Source organism: Onychostoma macrolepis, chromosome 13, assembly GCF_012432095.1.
Source record: "Onychostoma macrolepis isolate SWU-2019 chromosome 13, ASM1243209v1, whole genome shotgun sequence".
Classification (NCBI taxonomy): Eukaryota; Metazoa; Chordata; class Actinopteri; order Cypriniformes; family Cyprinidae; genus Onychostoma; species Onychostoma macrolepis.
In genome coordinates, this window is record NC_081167.1 from 2,575,551 (window position 1) to 2,600,209 (window position 24,659).

Sequence of the window (24,659 nt, forward strand, 5' to 3'; positions counted from 1 at the left end):
CACAGGTGCCATCTGGGAAGAGCACCGGGCTGGCCGATCGTGCTAGCCGGATGGGTAACGTTTCTACTGCGGTCAAGCACTGCCTGAGCTATGAGACTTTCTTGCGGGATTCTCCTTGGTTTCCACGGCTCCTGTGGGAAGAGAAGGTGGGGGTCTGTTTTTGCATGTGCAAGATTTATACATGGCTCTAGGAAATATAGCAACGTAGAGAGAAAAGCAGTCGCGTAAAGGAATAGCTCACCTCGTAATGAAAGTTTTAATAAATGACCCTCATGTTATGCTCACCCTCAACCAGTTATTTTCTTTCTTCTGTGAGACTCAGAGTTGATGACATTATATGCATTATTTGTGACTGAAAAACAAAACAAAACATGATTTACTCTCCACCTCCACCAGAGCTCTCAAATCTCATTTTAAATTTGTGTTTAATTACAAAATGCTGATTTTCAACAAGCCACACCAGGTTTTACATTATTTATGCCAAATGGCATCGTTTTCCATTTGAAAACATGCAAATGAGATTTGAGACCTATGGCAAACTGAAGAACTGGTCACACTTTATTATTTTAAGGTCCAATTCTCGCTTTTAACAAACCATTGACATTGAACCAAACTATGACTTTTGCCTCAATAAACTCCTAATTTGCTGCTTATTAATGGTTAGTAAGGTAGTTGTTACAGTAAGTTTAGGTATTATCTAGAATTAGGGATGCAGCATATGGTCATGTAGAATAAATGCTTTATAAGTACTAATAAAAAGCCAATATGTTAATAATAGGCATGCTAGCAAGCAACTAGTTAATAGTGAGCCTTGGTCCTTAAGTGTTAAATTAAGAATTTAATTGAATTATGACAGGGTGGCAGGTCTATACCCTGTAGTATACTATACTATTAGTATATGGTACAGACCTATAGTCACATAGAAAGTTCATATGGGATTGAAACTACACTAAAAAAAGCTACTGTACTACTTTCTCTCAAACTGTAATTATGGCTTGGTTCGAACTTTGTTTTTATTTAATATTAATCAGAAATGTAATCAAAATTAAAAAATTAAAATGATATGATAATGATATAACATCATTTGTTTACATAACTTTAAAATCATTAAATGTCATTATTTTTAAGTTATTTTTAATTACATAGTCTTGATATGGTTCCCTGACAGGATTAGTGAGAAAAAGCACATACTGTGCACACTAAATACTGCCTCTTGAGTAAAGCAGCAAAAACATCCTCTTTTTTTTATGTACTTGTTTTATTATTCACAACTGCGTGTTTACTGTACCATACCATAGATTTAGTTTAAACACAAGACAAATTTTTATTTAGTGTAGGTGAATATAATAATGTTTTGGCTATAGTAGCTTAATTTCACTGTAAACAAAAGCTAAAATAGCTATAATATGAAATATAATTTCATATTATAAATATTATAAATAAAACAAGTCAATGTTTAATTTAGTTTTCTTATAATAAATAAAGAAGGAATATTCTCTTTGAAAGATTTTAATGTTCATTGTGATATCTTTTTAAAATGAATGATCTTTGCAATCATGTATTAACTAACTAATTAAATAGATAGATATATTTAAATATTTGTTTCCTTTACTTTGTTCTGTGTGTTATTTGCTTTTTAGCCAAAGTAAGCAAAACAGATTGGAAAACAAACTGGAAAACTGGAAAAAACAGATTGTTGATTAGACCAAATGCACTTGCAGCAAATGACACGGTTGTTTCACTGTATTCAGCCTCTCTCCCAACTTTGGCTTAACCTCTTGAAAATTCCACTCGAAGATAGGGGCCAGAACTGTTTAAAAAATACAGAGACAGCAAAAGTGTTTTGGCCTAATTTATTTTGTTGATAAGAAAATAATGCTTTAATGGATATTTCTAGTGGGGCCTGTATTTCTGGTTTGAGCGGCGACTTAGAAGAGTGAGTTTGATTTACGAGTTAATTTAATAGGCTGTCCTAACTGCAGGCCTGGGGTGATAACGGGACAAACCGCAACGGTTCTCCTCTACCTACATAGTGCACACGGTCAGAAACTTCTTAAAAAGAAGTTTGTTATCATTCCTTTCACACATCCATTTCCTCCCTCCATGACAGCACAATTAAATCAAACTTAGCTCTAAAGAAACTAGTCTGTGCAGTTCCTCACAGCGAGGGTTTCCGTATCAAGAGGCTGGGGTTTTATAGCCATCCAAATCTTCTATAAACACAGCATTGGCCCTTGGTAATGCAACTCCCGAATTAAAAGGTTTAGCTTTGGTTTTACCATTGGAAGAGAGGAAATACTTGTTTCCAAAGCACATTATGTCATGAATGACCTGCCAAGGATCTGAAGACCAGATTCAAAACATGAACTTGTACGCACCATTTGACAGAGGATGTGTCTTAATCCACCTTTCAGATTTTCCGTACAGCTCTGTGAAATTGTTATATGGTCTTTCCTTCCTTCCTCATTGTTTTTCAATTTACAGTGCTCTGAACTGCCCAAGCTTCCACTTTGTGTCAAGATTGTGGAGGTCGGACCGAGAGATGGACTTCAGAACGAGAAGGTAGAGATTTCACAATTCTAAAGTGCTTGAAGCATTGTGGTTTGACGTGGTTAAGCATGTTTATGATTAGCATTCTGCTTTTAAATTTAAAGGGAAAAAACCCCATCATAAACTCAAAGGCATAAATATAACAAGTGGCTGAGGCATAAAGAAAAATACCACTTGGTGCACATTTTTGTTCAGTAATGCCATTGGTGAGCACAAAACATATAGGATGCATGATACACTACTACCAATAATGTTTATTTGGACACATCTTTAGCATGATTTAGTCAACATAGACTGGAATTGGAAAAATGTTTCTCTTCCTACATATCTGTCTATGCATACAATTCCATGCAGTTTACAGCTCACCTTGTACAGCATTGCATTTGTGGTGTGGAGTCCTGTGCAACAAAGTCACGATAAAAGAGTTCAAAATATGTAGAAGCAAGTTTAAATGTCATGGTTGCTTCAAAATATATTTTAACACTAAAAGTTAGGTTTAGGGTATGGTTTAGTGTAGGTTGTTCTTTTTTTTCTTTTTTTTAAATGCAATAGAGTGTTAACCTTTTAGCATCACTCAACGGTCATTTCTTTTGCAAACGGCCGTGATGTGTAGGCGAAACCAACCGTGATACATTCAGCATCTGTTACATATAAAACTGAAAAATGTTTTAACGCCACTCGCTGAAACATTGTATTATAATTTTGCAAAAATGTCACCACAGGCACATTTTTCCAACAAGCCTTTTAGCAGATACTGTCCTATTGTATATTTTCACAGGAAAACTATTCATTAGGTGATGGTGGCAAATAAATTATTCATATCAATAGCACAGGCTCACAAATGTACTCGCTCTCTGGATGTGTTCATAGAAACCTAAGATTTTTGCATCATTGTGTTTCTGCAGGAAATAGTGCCGACAGAGGTCAAAATCCAGCTGATAGACATGCTCTCTCAGACCGGGTTGCCCATCATTGAAGCCACTAGCTTTGTGTCTTCAAAGTGGGTAGCACAGGTAATAAGGTGCAATTGTTATCCTTGAGAGCATGTTGGCTGATATCCTGTGGCTTTTCTGTCAACACAAAACCACTGCATTTGGTATTCACATCCAAAAACTGCATTTGTGCAAAACCTGTTGGGATAAAGCTCGAGTATAAACTCTTGTTGGTTTGTTTTTTTGGGTTTTCAGATGGCAGACCACACTGCAGTGTTGAGAGGGATTAAAAAGTCTCCTGACGTTAGATACCCTGTTCTGACTCCCAATATTCAGGGCTTCCAGGCAGCTGTAAGTAAATATTTGCATCATTTACATTTATTTACAAGTGACATTTGCAATTTACCTTCCATGCCAGGTCAATGATGTTTTTCTTGTATAATAAACCACTTTATTTATGCATGCACTCTGCCTACGCATTCACTGCCCCTTTGCTTTACATAAGAGCGCAACCTTTACATCTTGTACCATTTATTTGTAAATGTTTAGCCCATTTCTGTTAATTGCTTTCCCTACTAATCATGCGAGTTGTGCTCACAAGCCAACATCTATAAGCACAAACTTGATTAAATGTTTCCTGTTAAAGGTTGCAGCAGGAGCTACTGAAGTGGCAGTGTTTGGTTCCGCCTCAGAGACTTTTAGCAGGAAGAACATCAACTGCTCCATTGAGGAAAGTTTGCAGAGGTTTGAGCAGGTCATCTCTGCAGCCAAACGGGAAGGTGTACCAGTGCGCGGGTGTGTTCCACTGACACCAGCTTTCTTCTATGTGTTTTCTTTGAGATTTAGGCCTGTGCTCATTATGTGCACTAGTATCGACGTAAGGTGATGATTCCGAGTCAGGTTGACTGGATGAAAATTATTGTGTTCAAATAGAGAGGCGATGGGATGTATAGTGGATAAAGGATCGGTAGCTGTATGGTTCATTACAACCTTTGCTTGGGATGAACCATGAGCGGCCTAATACAGAACTGGCTGATTTTGGGGGAATATCTGTGCCAAATCAGAGCATTCTCATTGATAGTTGAAAGCATAATCAAAGTATCCAGACGTTTTAATAAATTGAAGTGCAACAGATGTGTCACACTTTGCATGATGGACTTTAAAATTTTTGCAGAAATAAAGCTCTCTCCAGATTTCTGCTCAGACTGTAAAAAAAAAAAAAAAATTAAGCAAACTTAAAAGTTTAAGGCAACCAGCTTCAGTATATTTTTGAGTTTTCTCAACTTGTTTTAAGTTTATACAACAAAAAGTTGAGAGAACTCAAAAATCTCCTACAAAAATAAGTTGAGAAAACTCAAAAATCTGCTGAAGCTGGTTGCCTTAAACTTTTATGTTTGCTCAACTTGTTTTTTTTTTTGTTTGTTTTTTGTTTTTACAGTGCATAATCTGCCATCATTGTACCAGTCCCCTGTGCTGAGTCACTGCTTAACTAGGACAGGAGCAAACATTTATGTTTATACAAGCAGACTCTGGAATCCATCTTTGGTGTGACATTGAGCAGGAACAATATCGACTTGGAAACGATTGCAGCCTTACGGGAAGGCATGGCTATGTGCCATAGACCCAGTATTCATATCAAGTAATAGGCCAGTGTTCATTATGTGCACTTTCACACTTCAACACTAATTTTGAATGAGAATCTGACCAGCAATCTGCCATTGATGCAGAAACTGGGTGATTGTGCTGCAGATTATAGTTTCTCAAAGGGTTGTTGTTGCAAAGCAGATAAAGGTCTGGTAAAGGGAAGGTTGTAGGTAAGACTGTAACCTCATATTCAGGATTAGGGCTGACTTAACATAACAGCCAACAGTATAGGCCACTGAAACCCCCCCTGGGAGGAACTTTGAGAATGATATGTGACCTTGGACCACAAAACCAGTCTCAAGGGTCAATTTTCAGAAAATTAAGATTTATACACCTGAATAATTAAGCTTTCTATTGATGTATGGTTTGTTAGGATAAGACAATATTTGGCCGAGATACAACTATTTGAACATCTAGAATCTGAGGGTGCAAAAAAATCTAAATATTGAGAAAATCACCTTGTCCAAATGAAGTTCTTAGCAATGCATATTACTAATCAAAAATGAAGTTTTAATATATTTACGGTAGAAAATTTACAAAATATCTTCATGGAATATGATCTTTACTTAATATCCTAATGATTTTTGGCATAAAAGAAAAATCGGTCCCACTTTACATTAGGTGGCCTTAACTACTATGTACTTACATTTAAATTAATTATTTGGTACAATGCACTTATTATGTACATGTTTTTACATTGTACTTATATTTTTAAAAATACCTATATGTAGTTACATCTGTAATTAATTTCTGTAATTACATTTATAATCACACTGTTGACCCATCCCTTACACCTTAACCCACCCTTAAACCTACCCATACCACCAAACCTGTCCCTAGCCTACCCGTATCCCACCTCAATAGCAGAAAAAGTGTTTTGCAATACAATATGAACACAATAAGGTACATTGTACTTATTTTTTGATGTAAGTACATAGTAGTTAAGGCCACCTAATATAAAGTGTGACTGAAAAATCTATCATTTTGACCCATAAAATAGTTGGCTATTGCTACAAATATACCCGTGCTACTTATGGCTGGTTTTGTGCTGTAGGGTCACATATTGTTTTCAAAATTTCAAGCTTTTTGCTGAATTCTGCAAGTGTGGATTTCATCTGTCCATAATCAAAGGGGTGACGTGGCACACTAGATCAAGGTCTGAAGTAGTTACTGGATAGTGGTAGGTTTGACCCTTGCTGATGTTTTTGAATGTTCTGCAATGCTGATTATGACTTTCCTGCAAAATCTGCAGAATTCTCATTGGTAGAAGAATTCTTAATAAAATAAGCTGAAATAAATATTCAAGGTTTACCTCTGAGCTGCCAACATAATAATACCACTGAGTCAGACATTTGATCCAGGTGATTGTCCCTGTGCTGAATGACTACTGAGCTTGGACTTCAGGACTATAGTTTTCAGGAGCCATTCATTATATAAGCAAGTTCCAAGACTGATCTTTGGTTTAACCGAAAGGTCAGTGGTTTCTTTTATTGTACTTACATTTTTTGGATTGTTCTCCTTTGAGGTTTTGAGATGGGGCACCAGAGCAGCATGAAATTATTCCAGAATTAATGAGTAAATAAGTCAAGTTCCAGATGTGCATGCAGTGTGGTGCTTTGCAACAGTTACAAGTACAAGTCTAGATGTGTCTAGATTTTTTAGGCTTTGCTCTTTACTGAATAAGAAACAAAAAACAAACAAACAAACAAACCAAAAAAATAAAAAATAAAAAAACGATAGAGAGCAGTCACTTCAGTCTGACAAACTCATTCTGGCAAATGTGACTAACATTCAAGAAGAGACTCCACGGAAATTCTGGTAGCACACAGCAGTATCGTCTGACGACCACAAGCCCAAGAGAAACATTTTCAACTTTTCACTTGTGTGTTCACTGTTTCTAGCAGAACATGTTTCCTTCACATATGGAAAGCACATATAGCTTGTTCGTCGCTCTCTAGCACCGTTCCTCATTCCCACTGTCAACACTATTGGTACTATTTGTCACAACCGTTTGACACCAACCATATGTTTCGCCTGCTGCTGAGCATTTTGTTTTATTCTGTGATAGATGTAATCCGTTGTAAGAGCAGTTCTGGCCGCTGTGGACCGTTCTGCTTGCGGTTGCAGTAAAACAGCACTTGACGTTATTTCACCTATGTTGCATGACTGTTGGTACTGTAAACTCAAAGCTATATATCCTCCAGCATGGGCTGAACGTTACGTCTCATAGCTCTTTCACTTCTTTCCAGGTACGTTTCCTGTGCTCTCGGCTGTCCGTATGAGGGACAAGTAAAACCGTCACAAGTCACAAAGGTATTGTAATACCATCGTTCAATCCGAATAGCATTGTTCAGTGTATAACGGCACGAAGTGAGATTAAATGGGCCTTCCAGTATGCGATAAATCTCACTGAGTGTTGAGCGCTCTGCATATTTTTTCTTCCCACAATTTTCGTAGTCCCACAAGGCCCTTATTACGATGTTTGCTAAAAAAACCCCGCATGACGCTGTAACACGCCAGTGCTTTTCTAACGCTCAGAATGAGCTCTCTGTGTGCACTCCTTCATCTTGTTTATGTTTCCAGGGGGGACAGGGTTTTCATGGCTTTCCTCTGTTCCGGCCCAGGTGGCAAAGCGGTTGTTTGAGCTGGGCTGTTATGAGGTATCCCTGGGGGACACCATTGGCGTAGGCACCGCGGGCTCCATGGCCGAGATGCTGAGCGATGTGTTGACAGAGGTGCCCGTCAGCGCACTGGCGGTGCACTGCCACGACACTTACGGTCAGGCTCTGCCCAACATACTCATTGCTCTGCAGGTGAGCGACATTACGGTGGTCACAATCATGAGGTACTCTGTTCATACATGTGTGAGGGTTTGGGAGAAGGGGATATTATAACAAACCATCATATATGTCACCTGTAGTGCCATCTATAGCAATAAAGCATCATGCATGTGCAGAGAAAACTGTATAGGGCTTTAGGAGCAAAATATATTCCAAACCTGTTAATCGAGGACTTTTCACCCATTGCTGCATTCCGAACACAAATCATAACACTGTGAAACTATTTTTTTTAAACGCTTTGCTTCACTTTTATTTTTAATGTTTCTTTATGAAGTTTGACATGCTGAATATGAAAATCACATTACTTCTGTGTATCTTTAACAGTGCTTATGAAAACCTAAAAAAATATGTTGAGAACTTATGAAAGCGAATCCGATATTACTCATGCATAAAAATGATATGGCACATACATAATACTCAGCTAACAACAACAGTTACCAAAAGTGAGTCCTCCAAAACTTCAGACGTGTACTTTGGATTAATTTTTTTATTCAATGACTACTGCTACAGTGTTCTGGAATGTTCCAGAAAGCACCAGAATATCACAGAAACTTCTAGAATGTTCCCATTCTTGAAAAAGCAAAAATATATTTAAAAACGTGCTACATTTATACAAAAACTTATCTGTACTAAACCAATGTCTCATAATTAATGGTAGAAGTTCTAAAATGTACTTGACCTAAATATTTAACAAAATATTGATGCTACATGAAAATGAACAGTAGAATAATCGCAAGCACAAGCACCAAAATTACAGAAGAACAATAAAAAAATGTAAGTGAAACTAATTTTTGTTACAATGTGTAATGCAACTCAATCATGCATCACATTCTTAATATGCAGGGGACAGTATTGGAGTAAAATAGCATGATTATTCTTCTACTGTCAGTTTTCTCTTTCAGGTCAACTATTGTCACGGTGAAGAGACGCTTGAAGAGAATATACAATTAATAATATCAAGTCACACTTATTTTATTGCTCTTTAAACAGATCTTTCAAAGCAGCTTTACAGTATTAAACAGGAAAGGAACATAATCAGTGATGCAAACTTCGAAAAAAAGGCAAATACAAAATTCAGCTGTAAAGCAGCTGTAGCAAGACACTAGTGTCGTTATTCAGCTCTATGCAGCTCAGTGTTGATTCAGTTCAATTCAGTAACTGTGTAAAGTTAATTCATTATGAAGCAAGTCCAATTCAGCAATAAGCAGTTCAACTGAAGACAGTTCAGGGACAGGGACAATGAAGTGTAATTTTTCTGCTCGTGTCAGCTCAGTGTTGATTCATTTCAGTTCAATAACAGTGTTGACGTTACATGTATGCATTTGGAAGACACCTTTATTTGGAGAAACATGGAAAATGGCTTATAAATGAATAATGAATTCTACCTAATAATAGGAAAAATATTTGGCACTATTATACATAAACCTCTAAAACTATTATGCAATAATGAGTGTGTAAACTCTATGAATGAAATGAACACAGCATGATTGCAAATCAAATAGTTGTGTTGCAGTCTCTGTGTGTCTCTCAGAAATTAGAGCTCACCAAGAGTAATATTAACTAAAATACTGAATCATACACATTTTCTACTATTCGATATGTCTATTTAAATGTTTAAAACCTGAACGATATGATACACAATATGTTTATCTTATTCTCTTCCAGTACTAGTCTGTAATTTATATATTATTTATAAGTTGTTAAAATATTATGTATAGTAAAATTGTTTCAGCCATTTTCAACCACTGAATATTTTCTTTCAATTTCCATGTGCTCATATGTGACCCTGGACCACAAAAGCAGTCTTAAGTCGCTGGGGTATATTTATAGCAATAGTCAAAAATACATTGTATGGGTCAAAATTATTGATTTTTCAAAATTATGTTCCATGAAGATATTTTGTAAATTTCCTACTGTAAATATGTCAAAACATTTTTAATTAGTAATATGCATTGCTAAGAACTTCTCAGTATTTAGATTTTTTTGCACCCTCAGATTCCAGATTTTCAAATAGTTGTATCGCGGCCAAATATTGCCATATCCTAACCATACATCAATGGAAAGCTTATTTATTCAGCTTTCAGATGATGTATGAATCTCAATTTCGAAAAATTGACACTTAAGGCTGGTTTTGTGGTCCAAAGTCACATATTAGCTATTTTGTATGGAATCTTCCAGTTCCTCTGGGGATAATAATAATAATAATAATAATAATAATAATAATGTTTTAATTAGAATATATTCAAATAAATCTTTATATCTATAATAAAAAGATAAAATATCTATAATATATCTATAGACAAACTTCTGGTTTAACCCCTGCCCACTTCCGGTCTTTTTCTGAAATCATTTTGAGATTGCTACAGATGCAGACATCGGCTCTGCTTCACACCCCTACAAAGTGACTTACACTGAATTCATGGTACACATTTACACTTTAAAACATTGCTATTTACATTTTACGCATTGCAATCTTATCATTGCAAAGGGCCCTACAATTATCTGATAAAACATCTGATTTAATAACACAGGCATTTGACTGAATTTATTAGTGGCACAGTAATGCAGGGATCACAAAATAAGTATGTGACATGCAATGCGCTGGCAAAACATTTACATCTGCCTTTGTGTATATTTCTAGTTTTAAGTCACAACTATTTAAAAGAACTCGTTATGACAGAGCACATAAATCCAGTGGCAAAAGTCTCAGAGAAACAGAGTACTAAAGAAACATGAAGCAGAAGTTTACAGTATCTCACCTTACCTCACATACACACACAGGCCTCCAGGGAAGGCAACGAAAGCTACTGAAACACCCTCCAAAACCCCATGGAGTATAAGCAATTTAACTTTTTTTTTTTTGTACTTTCACCCAAAAAGCACAGAACAACAACAACAGATACCACCCAAAATACGCTTACACAAAACTGCCGTGCGTATCTGAATGTGACGACTAAACACTTTTATGAAACAATGCCTGCCTGTGGTTTCATTTTCGCGAACCTTAAACCACAGAGCGCGACCGCAATTCAGAAATAACACTGGCATGGCTTTATCAGCTCTCCAGGGCCCTTTGTGAGCTCTTTCTCAGTTTGTCTTCCCTCGCAGAACGCCGCTGCTCTTTGGGGGCTGGGTGGGTCAGCAGATGTGAAGGGCTGGACACAAAGGCTTACCTATTAGATGTCTGTTTCATATGACAGTGGCTTGGCTCTTGACAAAGCGCATGAGATGGAGGCTGGAGCGGGGCCCTCGGGGGCTCCAACTCATCTGTCGCTAGGGCTGTTGAACTCTGTGACAATGCTGTGCTTAAAGGGCAAGGGGAAAATTATCCTTTCATCACTCGCTACTAAACAGAGGGAGACTGGGGAAAAGGAAAACCCCGCGCTCTAGTATATTCCATTCTTGGCTCCCACCCCTTTTTAGCCCTGTCTGTCTGTTTATCCGTCTCTTTCCAGCTGTAACAGTGTAACTCTAACTGCGGTCGGTGCTCCACAGAAATGACCATGAATTTCTCAGAATTGTTTTTTCCTCGGTGAATTGTGTGACATGACAGGGGGTCCTTTTTCAAAAGATGGAAAATGAACAAAGATACCTCCCCAACTGAAAACAATGAGCAAAGATCACATACCTGAAGTACTCCGAAACCAACACTTTATTAACTTCATCATTTTTAACTTTTGTCTATTTGTTTGTTTGTTTATTTGTAAGTTTTTTTTTTTCTAGTAAAGTTGAAAATGGAGATAAAAATTATTTTCTTTTTAAACATTTTTGTCAAACTTACTGTCTTTTTATGTTTTTAATGCAATAACAAATTTTCACTTTTCTAGTTTGTCATCTATTAAAAATTTACAATGTTTAACAACATTTTTTAAATTTTTTTTTTTATTATTATTATTTTTATTTTTAAGAAGAAGTAATTAGCTACACTGTAGGCCCAAACAAGCCACATTTATTTATTATTACCATTGGTCAGACATACTGATATTTCTGCCCTTAACCATTTGTTGAACATTTGCTGCTGCATCAGGGTGTCTGCATAGTGAGCTAGAAGTATTTTAACATTAATAATAATAATAATAACATGCCAAAAAGTTTTATTATAAAATACTAAAGTTTATTATTAATAGTTTATAAATAGTTTATTTTTCAGTAAAATATTAAAATGATACCGTACATTGTTTATAGCACACAGGTTTATAGCCGAGTGAACTAAAAATAATATAGAATTCCCAAGAACTGCCATTAATAAGATAATTTTGTTTATGATTTAGATAATCTTACTAGTCTTTCTTACTAGTTTTTAGGGGCTTATTTGCCAAACCTTTAGTTTTTTTTTTTTTTTAAGGAAACAATTACTGGTAGTTGCAAAGGGAAATTCAGACTTGTTCAATGTTCCAGCTAGGGTACAATCGTGTAGGCTGGAGCAACCGTTGTAACATCTACATTAAGTATCTTTGACAACAATGAGAGGAGACAGAAACAGCTTCAAATTCCGGACGGTGAATCAGCATTGAACCGATATATCACAGACACCCCAAGAGCACTGAAAATAATAACTGCTCGTCATTTGTCCTCCTCCACTGACCCCCCTAGCAAAACTTGGTGGAAATGAAAGATTTTATCATAGTTTTTCATTAGGGTTCGCCAGTCGTCTCCGCCACCAGCTGAGCCAGAAATGAATTCCGCTCACCCTGTCAGCTCAGAGTCACCCCGGCTTTTGTTCAGGATAAAGACATTATAGGCTCTTTGTATGGCTTTTCTCAGGGACTTATTGAGGGTGAAAAAACTCCCTCAGATAGTAGCTCAAATAGGTTCGGTCTGGTTATTTATTGGGTTTCAAGAAAAACCATGATATGAACTGCGGTGAAGTCCTCGTGTTGTGGCTAGATCTCTGTGAGCCCAGACTGCTCCGGATAGGCAGATTTGTGCCGTTCTCGCTCCAGTCTGACAGTTTCGCTGATGGTGAAAGCCAGAACTAGTGTTCCTTCCTGACACAGCGTGCCATGATATATCTATTCCTATCGTAAATCAAGTCTAAACCTTGGGAAATCTGTAATTTATGAGGTGGTCCTAAATCAAAATAAATCATTAGGAGCTGGAACATACCATCCGTGAAAATGATTAGGGTTCAGTCATTATCATATTTTCTAAGATTTGATGTTAACGGTGCACTCAGTTGTTGCGCTGGTTGATATGCCAGTCGTCTTGGACTTGTTTCAAGCATCTTGGAAAATGTTGCCACAGTTCTTCTATTGCTTGTGTCTCTGAATTGATGATGGTGTGATCAGAGCTCTGTGTGGGCCGGACCTAGTGTTCCAGGACTCCTTGTTCAAACAAAAATCTCACTGAATTATTACAATATTAACAAAAGTTTGTAAATCCCAAACTGATGTATTCTTCTAGCACACTAAAGTAAAATACATAAATAATCGTCTTAGGTGTGTGTGTTTTCGTAAAGCATCTAATAATATATATATATATATATATATATATATATATGTATGTATGTATGTATGTACAGTGTGTTCTTAATACTCCTGCTTCTCAGAGGTTTCCTGATAAAAAGATCCTGCTGTTCCCTCTTTTTCACTTTGGACTAAAACATTTCACATCAAATTCTTCTTTGATGTCTAAAAATTGTCTCAGTTGTCTATTTCATGAGAAACAACAGACAAAGTTGATGTTATAATGAAAAAATAACAGGGAACTCTACATATCCCATTATACAAAGAAATTCAGTGCTGTTCACTGTTTACATGGGTCTTATGTGGCTCAGTGTCACTACGAGATCTTTGTAATAGACTTTGATGAGTGATTAGCACGGCTCCCATTACTGCGAAAACATGCGTGAAAACACGGGGGAGGGTTTGACGAACTCTTCGCAGCTTTGACTCCTGGGGAGATGTACATATATCTGAACTGGTAGGGTGCCTGTTCTCTCAGGAAGTGGCTGACCCGGGCATGAAGCGGTGACCTGTGTTTATGCAGTCACGATCTGAAGTGTGGAAGGTCAGCACACAGACTTCGAGCCGTCCCAGCGGTCCTGTGGTTGTGGCTGGGAAACAAACATATCGCAAAAATACTTTCCCCCTCCTTTGATCATAATATGAAAGAGATCATGACACTTAATCACCGAAGGATGCCTCAGCTCTCTTCCATGTTAGCATGATTTATTTGATGTCCTCCAAATATATCTCAACAAGGGAACTGTAGACATCAGAGCGAAAGCCCGTCTGTTGTCATCTAGACTGGAGTAAATGAAGCGTAATACCACAGATTGGAGAACGCACCAGTTCTTCACACAGTCATTCCGGGAACAACATCTAGTAGTAAAGTCCAAAATTAACACTCGCCGAATGCCAAATGCATGTAAAAAATGTTGTTACTCGCCAACTGGATGGTAGCAATATAAGAAATTATTAAAGTAGAAACATCTTTGAAATATATAACAAATTTAGCTTCTAGTCCAACTCCTTAAAAAAAAAAAAAAAACACACACACATCTGTTGCAACTTGTGTGTCCTCTAACTTTATCCTCATTGAAAAATTTTCCATCAGAAAATTCTATCAGTACTATGATGCCTAAGGGGATTTTTCCCAAATACTGCATGTAGGCTATTACTGACATTAAGACAACGAAACAAAAGATATGAGCAATAACATCATTGTCACAAACAAAGACGGAAACCACAGGTGAGTAAATGACAAGAAGGTTTATTGACAAAATGGGGAACTGGATCTTGGTGAGAGTGACGTGGGTGAGTATCTTGGTGATAGAGAATGTCCAAAGGCTTTGGCGGAGAGTTAACAGCATTCTCTGTATACAGGGTGATTGGAGATCGGGAACCAGGAGACTAGGGAGTTCTTCACGGAGAAGCGTTGGAGATAATGTTGTAAAACTCTGCGAGACAACAGGTAAGTAGATACAGGTAAGTAAATATAGAGTCAGGTAACTGTTCTGGTGGTGAACCGTAGACCGGACGATGAGTGTCAGAGAGAGTGGGTATTTATGGGAGTGCTGATGAGGGTTCGCAGGTGCGGGTGATTAGAACTCAGGTGATTGTGATCTGGTGACTGATGTTGGTGGCGGTGACTGTGACACTACCCTCCAGGGGCGGCTCCTGACGCCCTTATACGGCGACGGGGGCAACCTCTGCCTCTGGGTGTGGGACGATCAGGATGGTTATGATGGAACTCCTGTAACAACATGGGATCAAGGATATCGTCCCGGGCCACCCAGGATCGCTTCTCCCAGTCCACGAGGTATTCCAGCTGGCCTCCCCGTCGCCGTGAATCTATGATGTCGTGGACCTGGTAGATCGAGGGTTGTTCCAGGATTTCTGGAGGAGCAGGCTCGTCCGGCTCTAGTTGATCTGGAGTGAGAAAGGAACAGGGTTTAAATAGGGAAACGTGGAATGTGGGAAGAGCGGCGGTTGGTAGCCGAGTATGCACTGGAATGGTGTAAGGCCTGTGCTGTTCTGACGGAGGGAATTTTGTGCATACTCGGCCCACGGGAGGAAACGGCTCCAGCTGTACTGATCTTCCTGGCAGTACGCTCGGAGGTACCGTCCGAGTTCTTGGATCTTCCGCTCAGTCTGGCCATTCGTCTGTGGATGATACCCGGAAGACAAGCTCACTATGACTCCAAGCAAGCGGAAGAAGGCTTTCCATACATGGGATATGAATTGTGGACCACGATCCGACACAATGTCCTCTGGTACTCTGAAGTTTCTGAATATGTTGTGAAATAGATGTTCCGCTGTTTCTAGGGCCGTTGGCAATCCACGGAGACATACTGGGCCACCATTACCGAGCTTGGAGGAGCGAGAGGATCCGTTGGCTGCCTGGATGCCCAGAGCCCGGTACAGAGTGAACTGAGCCCAGAAGGGATTGCCGTTGGGAGGATGGGACGTAAGTTTTCCCTTCTGGGCCTCCCAGTGGAGCAGGTTCTGTGAGGGTGGCGGCTCTGATGTCCTTGTCCAGGTCCCAAACGATGGGGTTGACTATGAGGGCTGGAGGGAGAATGGGTTCTAGGTCTGTGGGGGAGTCAGGCGAGTGGAGACGGTACAAGGCGTCCGCCTTGCAGTTACGATTCCCGGGGCGGTAGGTGATGGTGAAATTAAACCTGGTAAAGAACAGGGCCCAGCGGGCTTGTCTGGGGTTAAGCCTTTTTGCTTCTAGGAGGTATTGGAGGTTTTTGTGATCGGTGATAACGGTGAAGGGATGGTTGGCTCCCTCCAGCCAATGCCGCCACTCCTCTAGGACCAGTTTGATGGCTAATAACTCCCTTTTGCCGATGTCATAATTTTGCTCCGCTGGGGTCAGTTTCTTGGAATAATAAGCGCAAGGCTGGAGGCATGGAGGCTCACCATGCTGCTGGGACAGCACGACCCCGACCCCAGTGGTGGAGGCGTCAACTTCCACCACGAATGGCACATGGGGGTCAGGATGACAAAGGATGGGGGCCATGCTGAATGCGGTCTTGAGGTACTTGAATGCTTCGTGGGCGCTGGAATCAAAGGACAGGGACTTGGGCTTTCCCCGGAGCAGGGTGGTGAGCGGGGCTGTGAGCAGACTGAAGTTTTTGATGAACCGGCGATAGAAATTGGAAAATCCCAAGAATATCTGAAGTTCCTTAACAGACTGAGGGGTCGGCCATTCGGTGACTACAGTTACCTTCCCCTGGTCCATCTGGATTCCTTCCTCTCCAATGATGTACCCGAGGAACTGCACCGTGGGACGATGGAATTCACATTTCTCTAGCTTGAGGTATAGATGGTGTTGCCTGAGTCTCTGGAGGACCTGCACAACGTGATGGCGATGGTCGGCCAGGTTCCGGGAGTAGATCAGGATGTCATCGATATAGACTATAACAAAGTGATTGAGGAACTCCCGGAACGCCTCGTTCATAAATTCTTGGAAGACAGAAGGGGCATTGGCAAGGCCATATGGCATCACGAGGTATTCGTAATGACCGGAGGGAGTAATGAATGCCGTCTTCCACTCGTCGCCCTCCCGGATACGAACGAGGTTGTATGCGCTGCGCAGGTCCAGCTTAGAGAAGATGCGGGCCCCACGGAGTTCCTCGAGAGCGACCGGGACCAGGGGAAGTGGATAAGGGAGCTTGACTGTCTGGGAATTCAGAGCTCGATAATCAATACATGGCCTCACGCCCCCATCCTTCTTACCCACGAAGAAGAAGCTTGACGCTGCTGGAGAACTGGATGGCCGGATGTAGCCCTGTTTAAGAGCCTCCTTGATGTACTCCTCCATAGCCTTGCGCTCCGGGATGGACAGCAGATATACTCTACCCTTGGGGAGTTTAAATCCAGGCAGCAGATCTATGGCACAGTCCCATGATCGATGAGGTGGTAACTGCGTGGCTGCCTGTTTACTGAAAACATCCTGGAACGCCCTATAATCAGATGGGATCGTGGGAGTCTTGTCAGACTCGGGACTCTCAATCAGCGTGGAAGCGACCTGAGCATTGGATACCTTGGGAGGAGGTCATGGGATGTCCTTGAGACAGTGTTGCTGACACCATTCGCTCCAGCGAATTACCTCACTTGATTCTCATCTGATTTCTGGTGAGTGGAGTATAAGCCAGGGGCGTCCCAGGATGATATCCTCTGTGGACCCCTCCAGTACCAGAAATTTGATCTCCTCCTCGTGTAGATTTCCGATCTTGAGTTTCATCGGAGGAGCCTCGAACCTCACATGCCCACGTCCTAGCGGCTTTCCATTGACGGTCTCGACTCGGAGCTCCCGGGCACGCCGTTGAAGGGATAGGCACAGACGACTTGCGCGGTCTTGGGAGATGAAGTTGCCCGAGGAGTCTGAGTCGACCAGGGCAGAGGCTGAAACGGTGAGTAGTTGCACCGTGATCACAGAAAGCTTGGAGATTAAAGGATCTATTTGAAGTGTACTCACCGCTGGACGTGGGGGTCTGATGGGACATGATCGGATGAAGTGATCCGTAGAAGCACAGTAGAGGCACAGGCCTGATGTCAATCGGCGAACACGCTCTCGGTTAGTGAGACGAGCGGTGTCTACTTGCATGGGTTCTGGTACTGGAGGACTGGTGGCGGGTGAGACCAGCTGGTGGGTGGCTTCGGGAGTGTGGCAGGCTGACAGGCGTTGGGAGATTCGGTTAGCTCTTTGCATGAAACCTTCCAATCCCAGGGACTCATCATATATCGCCATTTGCGTACGGATAGTAGTTTCCAATGCCTGTCGAAATGCGCTGATGAGCGCAACCTCGTTCCAACCACTAGAAGCCGCCAGGATGCGGAACTGCAGTGTATACTCGTAAGTAGAGGAAGTACCCTGACGCAGGCGCAGTAGCTGATCCGACACCGAGAGAGCGCTCCAGTAGAAGATCCAAACACCTCTTTGAAATTACGAGTAAATGCTTCATATGAATTGATTATGGCAGTATTGGCATCCCATATGGCTCTAGCCCATATCAACGCTCGGCCGGAGAGTTAACAGTGTTGTCTGTATACAGGGTGATTGGAGATCGGGAACCAGGAGACTAGGGAGTTCTTCACGGAGAATCGTTGGAGAGAATGTCGTAAAACTCTGCGAGACAACAGGTAAGTAGATACAGGTAAGTAAATATAGAGTCAGGTAACTGTTCTGGTGGTGAACCGTAGACCAGACGATGAGTGTCAGAGAGAGTGGGTATTTATGGGAGTGCTGATGAGGGTTTGCAGGTGCGGGTGATTAGAACTCAGGTGATTGTGATCTGGTGATTGCTGTTGGCGGCGGTGACTGTGACTCTCTGACTGTGAATCATGTCTTTCGTGAATTAATTTTTGTGACCGATGCAGTTTAATGTATGACATTTGGCCAAAACAAAACAAAACAAACAAAAAAACAATAATAATAATCATCATCATCATAGTAATAATAGTAATAATCATAATAATAAAAATATTAATAAACAATTGATGTAATATATGTAAAGTTGGGATACATATTTATTATAAAATATTAGCTGCAATTGTATCTGCTGTCCACACCTCTGAACAGCACAACTAACAATTTAAAGAAAGAATTTAAGAAATCATACTGTTATGCAAAAATGTAATAATGTATTATTTAAATTATAACTGAAATGGTTGTATTTGTTGTATTAAATTACTTTATGCTAAATACAATTTTAAATAGAATTTTAAAAATACATTTAATAAAAAACAATTCTATTTTCTTAAACACTACTGCATTAAAGCAATGAGAATCTACTGAGGATTACTAATGACTATAATGAAATAAATAAATAAACAAAAAACTAATTCTAATTTTAAAATAAGTATTTGGAAGTATTTGAGAATTTGGAAGAAAATCCGAATTTCATAAAAACTAATTCACAATGTAAACAAACTGCCCTAAAAGCTTGTGCCCCATAGTGAGAGGTCGGTGAAGAGGTCTTTTGCTAGAATTTGAAGTGTCGGCTCTTTCCCCCGAGGCCTGAGGGCAGGTCAGCTCTCCCTAGTGCAAGGTCATGTCAGGTCAAACATGCGCTGGTCAGTTAGGGACCACATTTCTATGAACAATTCAAAACACAATGAGGAAATCTGAAAGGTGTTTAGGAAACCTTTACAACATTATTACAGCAATATTTTTTTTTCTGTAAAGTTACTTTGAAGCAATGTGCACAGTGAAAATTAATGTGACTACACTCTGAATTCAGACAGTTTTATAGACATAGTAGTGGATTTTAAACTTAATTTTATTTGAATTTGTATCCCAAATGTATATGCATTTTGTTCGATCCCAATGGATTGGGAAAGGGGCTCACCTACATTATATGCATACATGCAAGTTTACCCTCATGCACTAGCGTGTCATACAAAGAAGCTATTGTCATGCACACCCATGCCAGCACATCCGCTCGATAGAGGTGTTTACATGAGTCACATATATTCAGGTGGTACGTTCTTTACCTTGGCATTGAGACCGTGATCCCAAACCATAGAGGGCATTCATGCTGTAGGGCCCTATGAAATAGAATTTCCATCTTTACTTTAAAATAAGTCATTTATTTTCTATTTTGTCTTGATCACTCAGAAATCTGTTACCAAGGAAAAGCTGCGTCTTGCTTTCGTAGAGACAGCTTTATGCATTTATTGCGTGGAAGCTCTGTTCCCAAATCGGAAAGCTGTCAGCACGCTGGGTTTCCCACAAGGGTAATCTCTTGTGGAAATGTCAAAGTTAACTCCGTTTCACAGAAAACAGACCATTCTGCATTGTGCCTTTCAGACGTCAGCTGAGGCAGTCATTGTTCATGTCAAATTCTAGCTTCCTCCAGAATTCCTCGTCTCTTTAGCTGACGAGGAGCTTTCCGCCCACGCCTGCAACTACGCCACAACCTTAGGCAGGTCTTTGCAGGGCTCCAACACGAAGGCTCTCAGGCCCACAACGTGATCTGTGATTTTAACACCACATCTGGTTTTCAAGCCAAGCTAAACTAATTGAATGGCTTCAATTTGGAGTTCCTGAGCACTGTTTGCTGAACATCATGTCCTCGCACAGTATTCAGAGTCAGCAAATCTGGAGCGAGTCCCTGTACGCTTTGGTCGGCTTTAGGCCCTCTGCCTTCTCACAGCGGGTGGATGCAGAAAGAGCTGGCGACGTAGCAAATTACCACTCTGTGTTTACGCAACAAAGCGTCTGCCCTGCAGAATATCTAGCCCTGACGCAAAAAGTCAAAAGCCCATGTCTGGAAATCTGAAGTACAGTGCAAAGCGGCATGGGTCCCTTTCCTTTCGCCAACAAAAACAACAATTACAAGCGACTCAGACGGCCCAGCTATGAAATAAGGCCTTGTTGCTGAAAAAAGCTAGCAATTAGGGGGCATTGTTCAGCAAAGGAAAGCAGCTTTTATTATTTTTTTAGTTAGTTTGCCATGCCCCAAAGGTCTGCATGTCCAGAATGCAACTTCTTATTGATATCCACTGATGCTATATCGAGGTCAAAAGCAGGATAGGAGCGTTAATTTCACCGCTCTGTTGGATTCCATCCCCATTTCCCCCCTCCTGACATCTGGCTTTGCCTGGGAAGCTGGAAAACGTCTTTAATATTCTCATGACAGTCAAGACGACATATGGAAAACATTGTAATACCTTAATCTGCAATGCTTCTAAAGAGAGACAGAGAGCGAGAGAGAGAGAGAGAGAGGGGCCGGCAGATAGATGCTTGGCTTTCTAATTTGTAGGTTTCAGAAGTTCTTCTGGGTAGCCAGACAACATACGAGACCAGATACTCTTCGATATACATCACTTGCTTATTTTCCACACCTGCCAAATAGCTAGTAAGTTAGAATTCCTGCAGGGAATGTGCTGTCTACTGATTTAAAGTGGTGATTCAGCCCAAAATGTAAATTCTGTCAGTTACACACCCTCATGTTGTTTCAAACCCATTTTTTTCTTACTTGGAACTCAAATGGTGAATATTTGAAGAATGTCCTAGTCATGTCCTAGAATATCCATATGACTACTGCAGTATATTCTAAATCCTCTGAAGCCATACGATAGCTTTTATTTGGGGGTGGTTATTTTTATTGTATTTTTGTAAATTGCTGCCTGACAGCACTGTTATTTAGCATCTCACAAAGAGTTGTTTGTTGTATTGTGTGAACATGCATGCATTGTAAACACAAGGTGATCCAGGTTAATTTTATTTACCAGCCCAGACTCAATGAAAAAGCATGCCTGTGGCAAAATTTCTGCAAAATGATATTACGCTGTATTTTTGCACATTTTTTGAGACATTTTTAAAGTGTAATGTCCAGTGAGTGGCACTAATAGCACATTTAGTTTTCTCCGAAATAGATGAATGCGTCAATGTTTAATACGCTGGGTATTGTAACAGTTTGCAAATTAAATAATGTAATTAATATTGATTTAAATAATATGGTGAGTGGCACTAAAAGGATAATGCTCTATCGAGTTTGAAAATAATGTACCAACTACACTAAATGCTACCTTAAACCTAACTGACAATGTTAAAGTAAAAAATGTGAGAAAACCACATATGCTGAAGAAACCATACCATATACAAGTCACTGAGCTCTTTTATCATGATTTTGTTTCACGGGACTCGTACCCGAGCGCTCCGCATCAGAAGTGCAATGCTGTACCAGGTGAGCTAACGAGCAATTTTACTATATCACGAAAGCCATATACTGTATATGGAGCTGGTTATCTGATGCATGTGTCGGAATATATTAGTTTTCAAATCATGCACTATGGTAAAAGTGAAACATAGCATTGTGCAAAGAACAGTAACAAAACAATTGATAATCGACTTAATTAATCAATAAACATAATTTGTTTAAAAAGTAATAAACATTATTAGTGTTTTTCTGCCACTGGTGAGGCACATTTTTTTCCAAAGAGCCAGTGTTGTTATTTCCACATTCACATTATTCCAAATAATTTAAACATTTTGAAATTTAAATATGCCTGTTATATAGCAAATATCACTGAATTCAGTGTGTAGAAATATCACAACTGTTTTTTCTTGACTATAAAAAAGCGACTTCAGGCTTCTGTCATTTCAGACTAAAAGTGTGCTAGTAGATCACAGCAACATTCAAAAGTTGTTATTGCCATTGCCTTAGTCCTATAATGCAACACAACACTAATTGTGCTCAAATATACTACTACTACTACTACTACTACTAATAAAAACAACAACAACAACGCCAATTAAAGAGTAAAACGGAGTCCCTGTCCAGAGGTGGGTAGTAACGAGTTACATTTACTTGAGTAAATTTTCTGGGTAACTAATACTTTTAGAGTATATTTAAAAATGGGTACTTTTACTCTTACTCAAGTACATTTTTAGTGAAAAAAACGGTACTTTTACTTCGTTACTGTGGGCGACGCTCCTCTCGTTACTTTATCTTAAAGCAGTACAAGTTAAAAATCCTTCAATTTATTCCAAGCGCGCCGTCTACTTTTTTTTCTGGGCAATGAGCGATGTCCGTTCGCGAATGATTCATTCTTTTGAGTCAATTCTGTTCGAAAGCTTGATCAAACCAGTTGGCAGACCAGTGAATCGGTTCGCGAATCAGTTTGAATGATTCGTTCAGTTCCCTGCCGCACGCGCCGAGTCGTCTGAAGCAGTTCTCACTCAGAGTTGTAACATCAGGAGCGTTGAAGACGTGGCTTTGGATCAACAGTCAGTTGAAAGCAAAGGCTATTGTTTGCTAGCTATGAAGATCTTTATTAGACGAACACCGCGTGTGCTGTCGGTTCCACAGGTATAGATTCGATTACAGTACACGATACCACTATGACATTGCCAGTTTGTTGTACATGTACCTTACACATTAAATACAATGTATAATTGATTCATTAAATAAGCTGCCAGAGAGTATGAAATAAACACCTGATAACCCGCGTTAGTTCCAGGAGGAATGCCTTGCCCAGAGCCATAGAGAGAGAGAGTTGCGACAACTCCGTTGACTCCAATGGACCGTTTTTTTACAGCAATGGCGGATCATGGAGCCGCTCAATAGTTCCCGGAAGTTAGTGCTCATACTATCAGCGCCATAGAGATACAGCAGAAGAGACCGCTGTGATGAACTTTTAAAAGGTAAGACATTTATAGAACAAAATTGTATATTATCAGCACAGCTAATCAAATTACCTTGTGCATTAAAACAGATTATTATTAGATTATTCCTCACTTAATTAGTAGATTTACGGGATGTTATTCATTCTCTTCGGGCAGTTTCATTCGTTGTTGTGTAATTAAGGCTTTTAAACGTGATTTCTGCTGCTGGGAAGTTATTTAATAGATTTAGATTTATTGCAAAGGATGCTGATGGACCTGAGTGAGAATAAAAATAGGCGAGCAGTTTTCATTTCAGAATCATGCTAGGCTAAATTTCCAAAAATGTATTATATAGGCCTACCACTACTATTTTATAGAAGTAATCACAATAAACCTGTACTGTATTTTATACTTAAATGTCTTAGCTACTGTAGAAACACTGTGTTGAAGGAGCAGATGCCACAGGACTGAAATGTGATGGAGCATCATTAACCATTTCTCCTGTGTTTTTCTCCTTCTCTATCTGGATCAGAACAAGAACCACCTGAAGACTCCCTGTAATGAGAAATCACCCTCACAATGAGTCTTCACTGGGTTTGGCAAGTCTTTCCCTGTTCTTTGTGAAAAAGTGTCAGTTCCCATATGATTACATCACATTTTGTTGGTGTAATCTATAGATTGCACCTGCTGACTATATCCAGCCTCTTATGAAGACTTCAGATGACCAGCACCTGTGAAGAGATGACGCCAGCCCTTGAGTGGACTTCAGATGAAGCTGTCTCTGACTCCGAATAAACATACAAAACTGCTAAATTTTCCTTTCATTGTAATCAACATGATCAAATCATGTAACCATTGCTTTAATTTATTCATTGTTTCTGAACTCATGACATTACTTAACTGCATGATTTGTAAAGCCTAATTTTAGAACATTTCTGTCATATGAGCATTACTTTGACAGTTACACCTGTTAACAGAACTCTTATTTGTAATGTAGAAACATTCATTTTCTGTAAAGCTGCTTTGAAACAATGTTTGTAATAAAAAGTGCTATACAAATAAATGTGAATTGAACAAAACTTGATGCATAATTTTTTTCTCCTCTCCGTGTCAGTAGGGGAACCAT

At 39.6% G+C, this 24,659-nt stretch overlaps 1 protein-coding gene and 2 long non-coding RNA genes across 5 annotated transcripts in view; 2 read left to right on the forward strand and 1 right to left on the reverse strand.

The window, feature by feature from the left end:
- Positions 1 to 23,454, reverse strand: LOC131551967 (uncharacterized). Its single transcript, XR_009273858.1, has 3 exons — positions 23,366 to 23,454; positions 242 to 352; positions 1 to 131 (listed from the first exon to the last, which is right to left on the reverse strand). It is a non-coding gene; the product is annotated as an uncharacterized LOC131551967 (long non-coding RNA).
- Positions 17 to 24,659, forward strand: part of hmgcll1 (3-hydroxymethyl-3-methylglutaryl-CoA lyase-like 1) — a 29,634-nt gene continuing 4,991 nt past the window's right edge. For all 3 annotated transcript variants that reach the window (XM_058795233.1, XM_058795232.1, XM_058795234.1), the window contains exons 1-7: positions 17 to 146; positions 2,485 to 2,562; positions 3,456 to 3,563; positions 3,738 to 3,833; positions 4,129 to 4,277; positions 7,376 to 7,439; positions 7,751 to 7,939. In XM_058795233.1, the coding sequence (XP_058651216.1) occupies positions 51 to 146; positions 2,485 to 2,562; positions 3,456 to 3,563; positions 3,738 to 3,833; positions 4,129 to 4,277; positions 7,376 to 7,439; positions 7,751 to 7,939 (780 nt within the window). In that variant the 5' untranslated portion in view covers positions 17 to 50. The remainder of the gene's footprint in view (positions 147 to 2,484; positions 2,563 to 3,455; positions 3,564 to 3,737; positions 3,834 to 4,128; positions 4,278 to 7,375; positions 7,440 to 7,750; positions 7,940 to 24,659) is intronic.
- LOC131551966 (uncharacterized) lies at positions 23,109 to 24,202 on the forward strand. Its single transcript, XR_009273857.1, has 3 exons — positions 23,109 to 23,237; positions 23,383 to 23,572; positions 24,066 to 24,202. It is a non-coding gene; the product is annotated as an uncharacterized LOC131551966 (long non-coding RNA).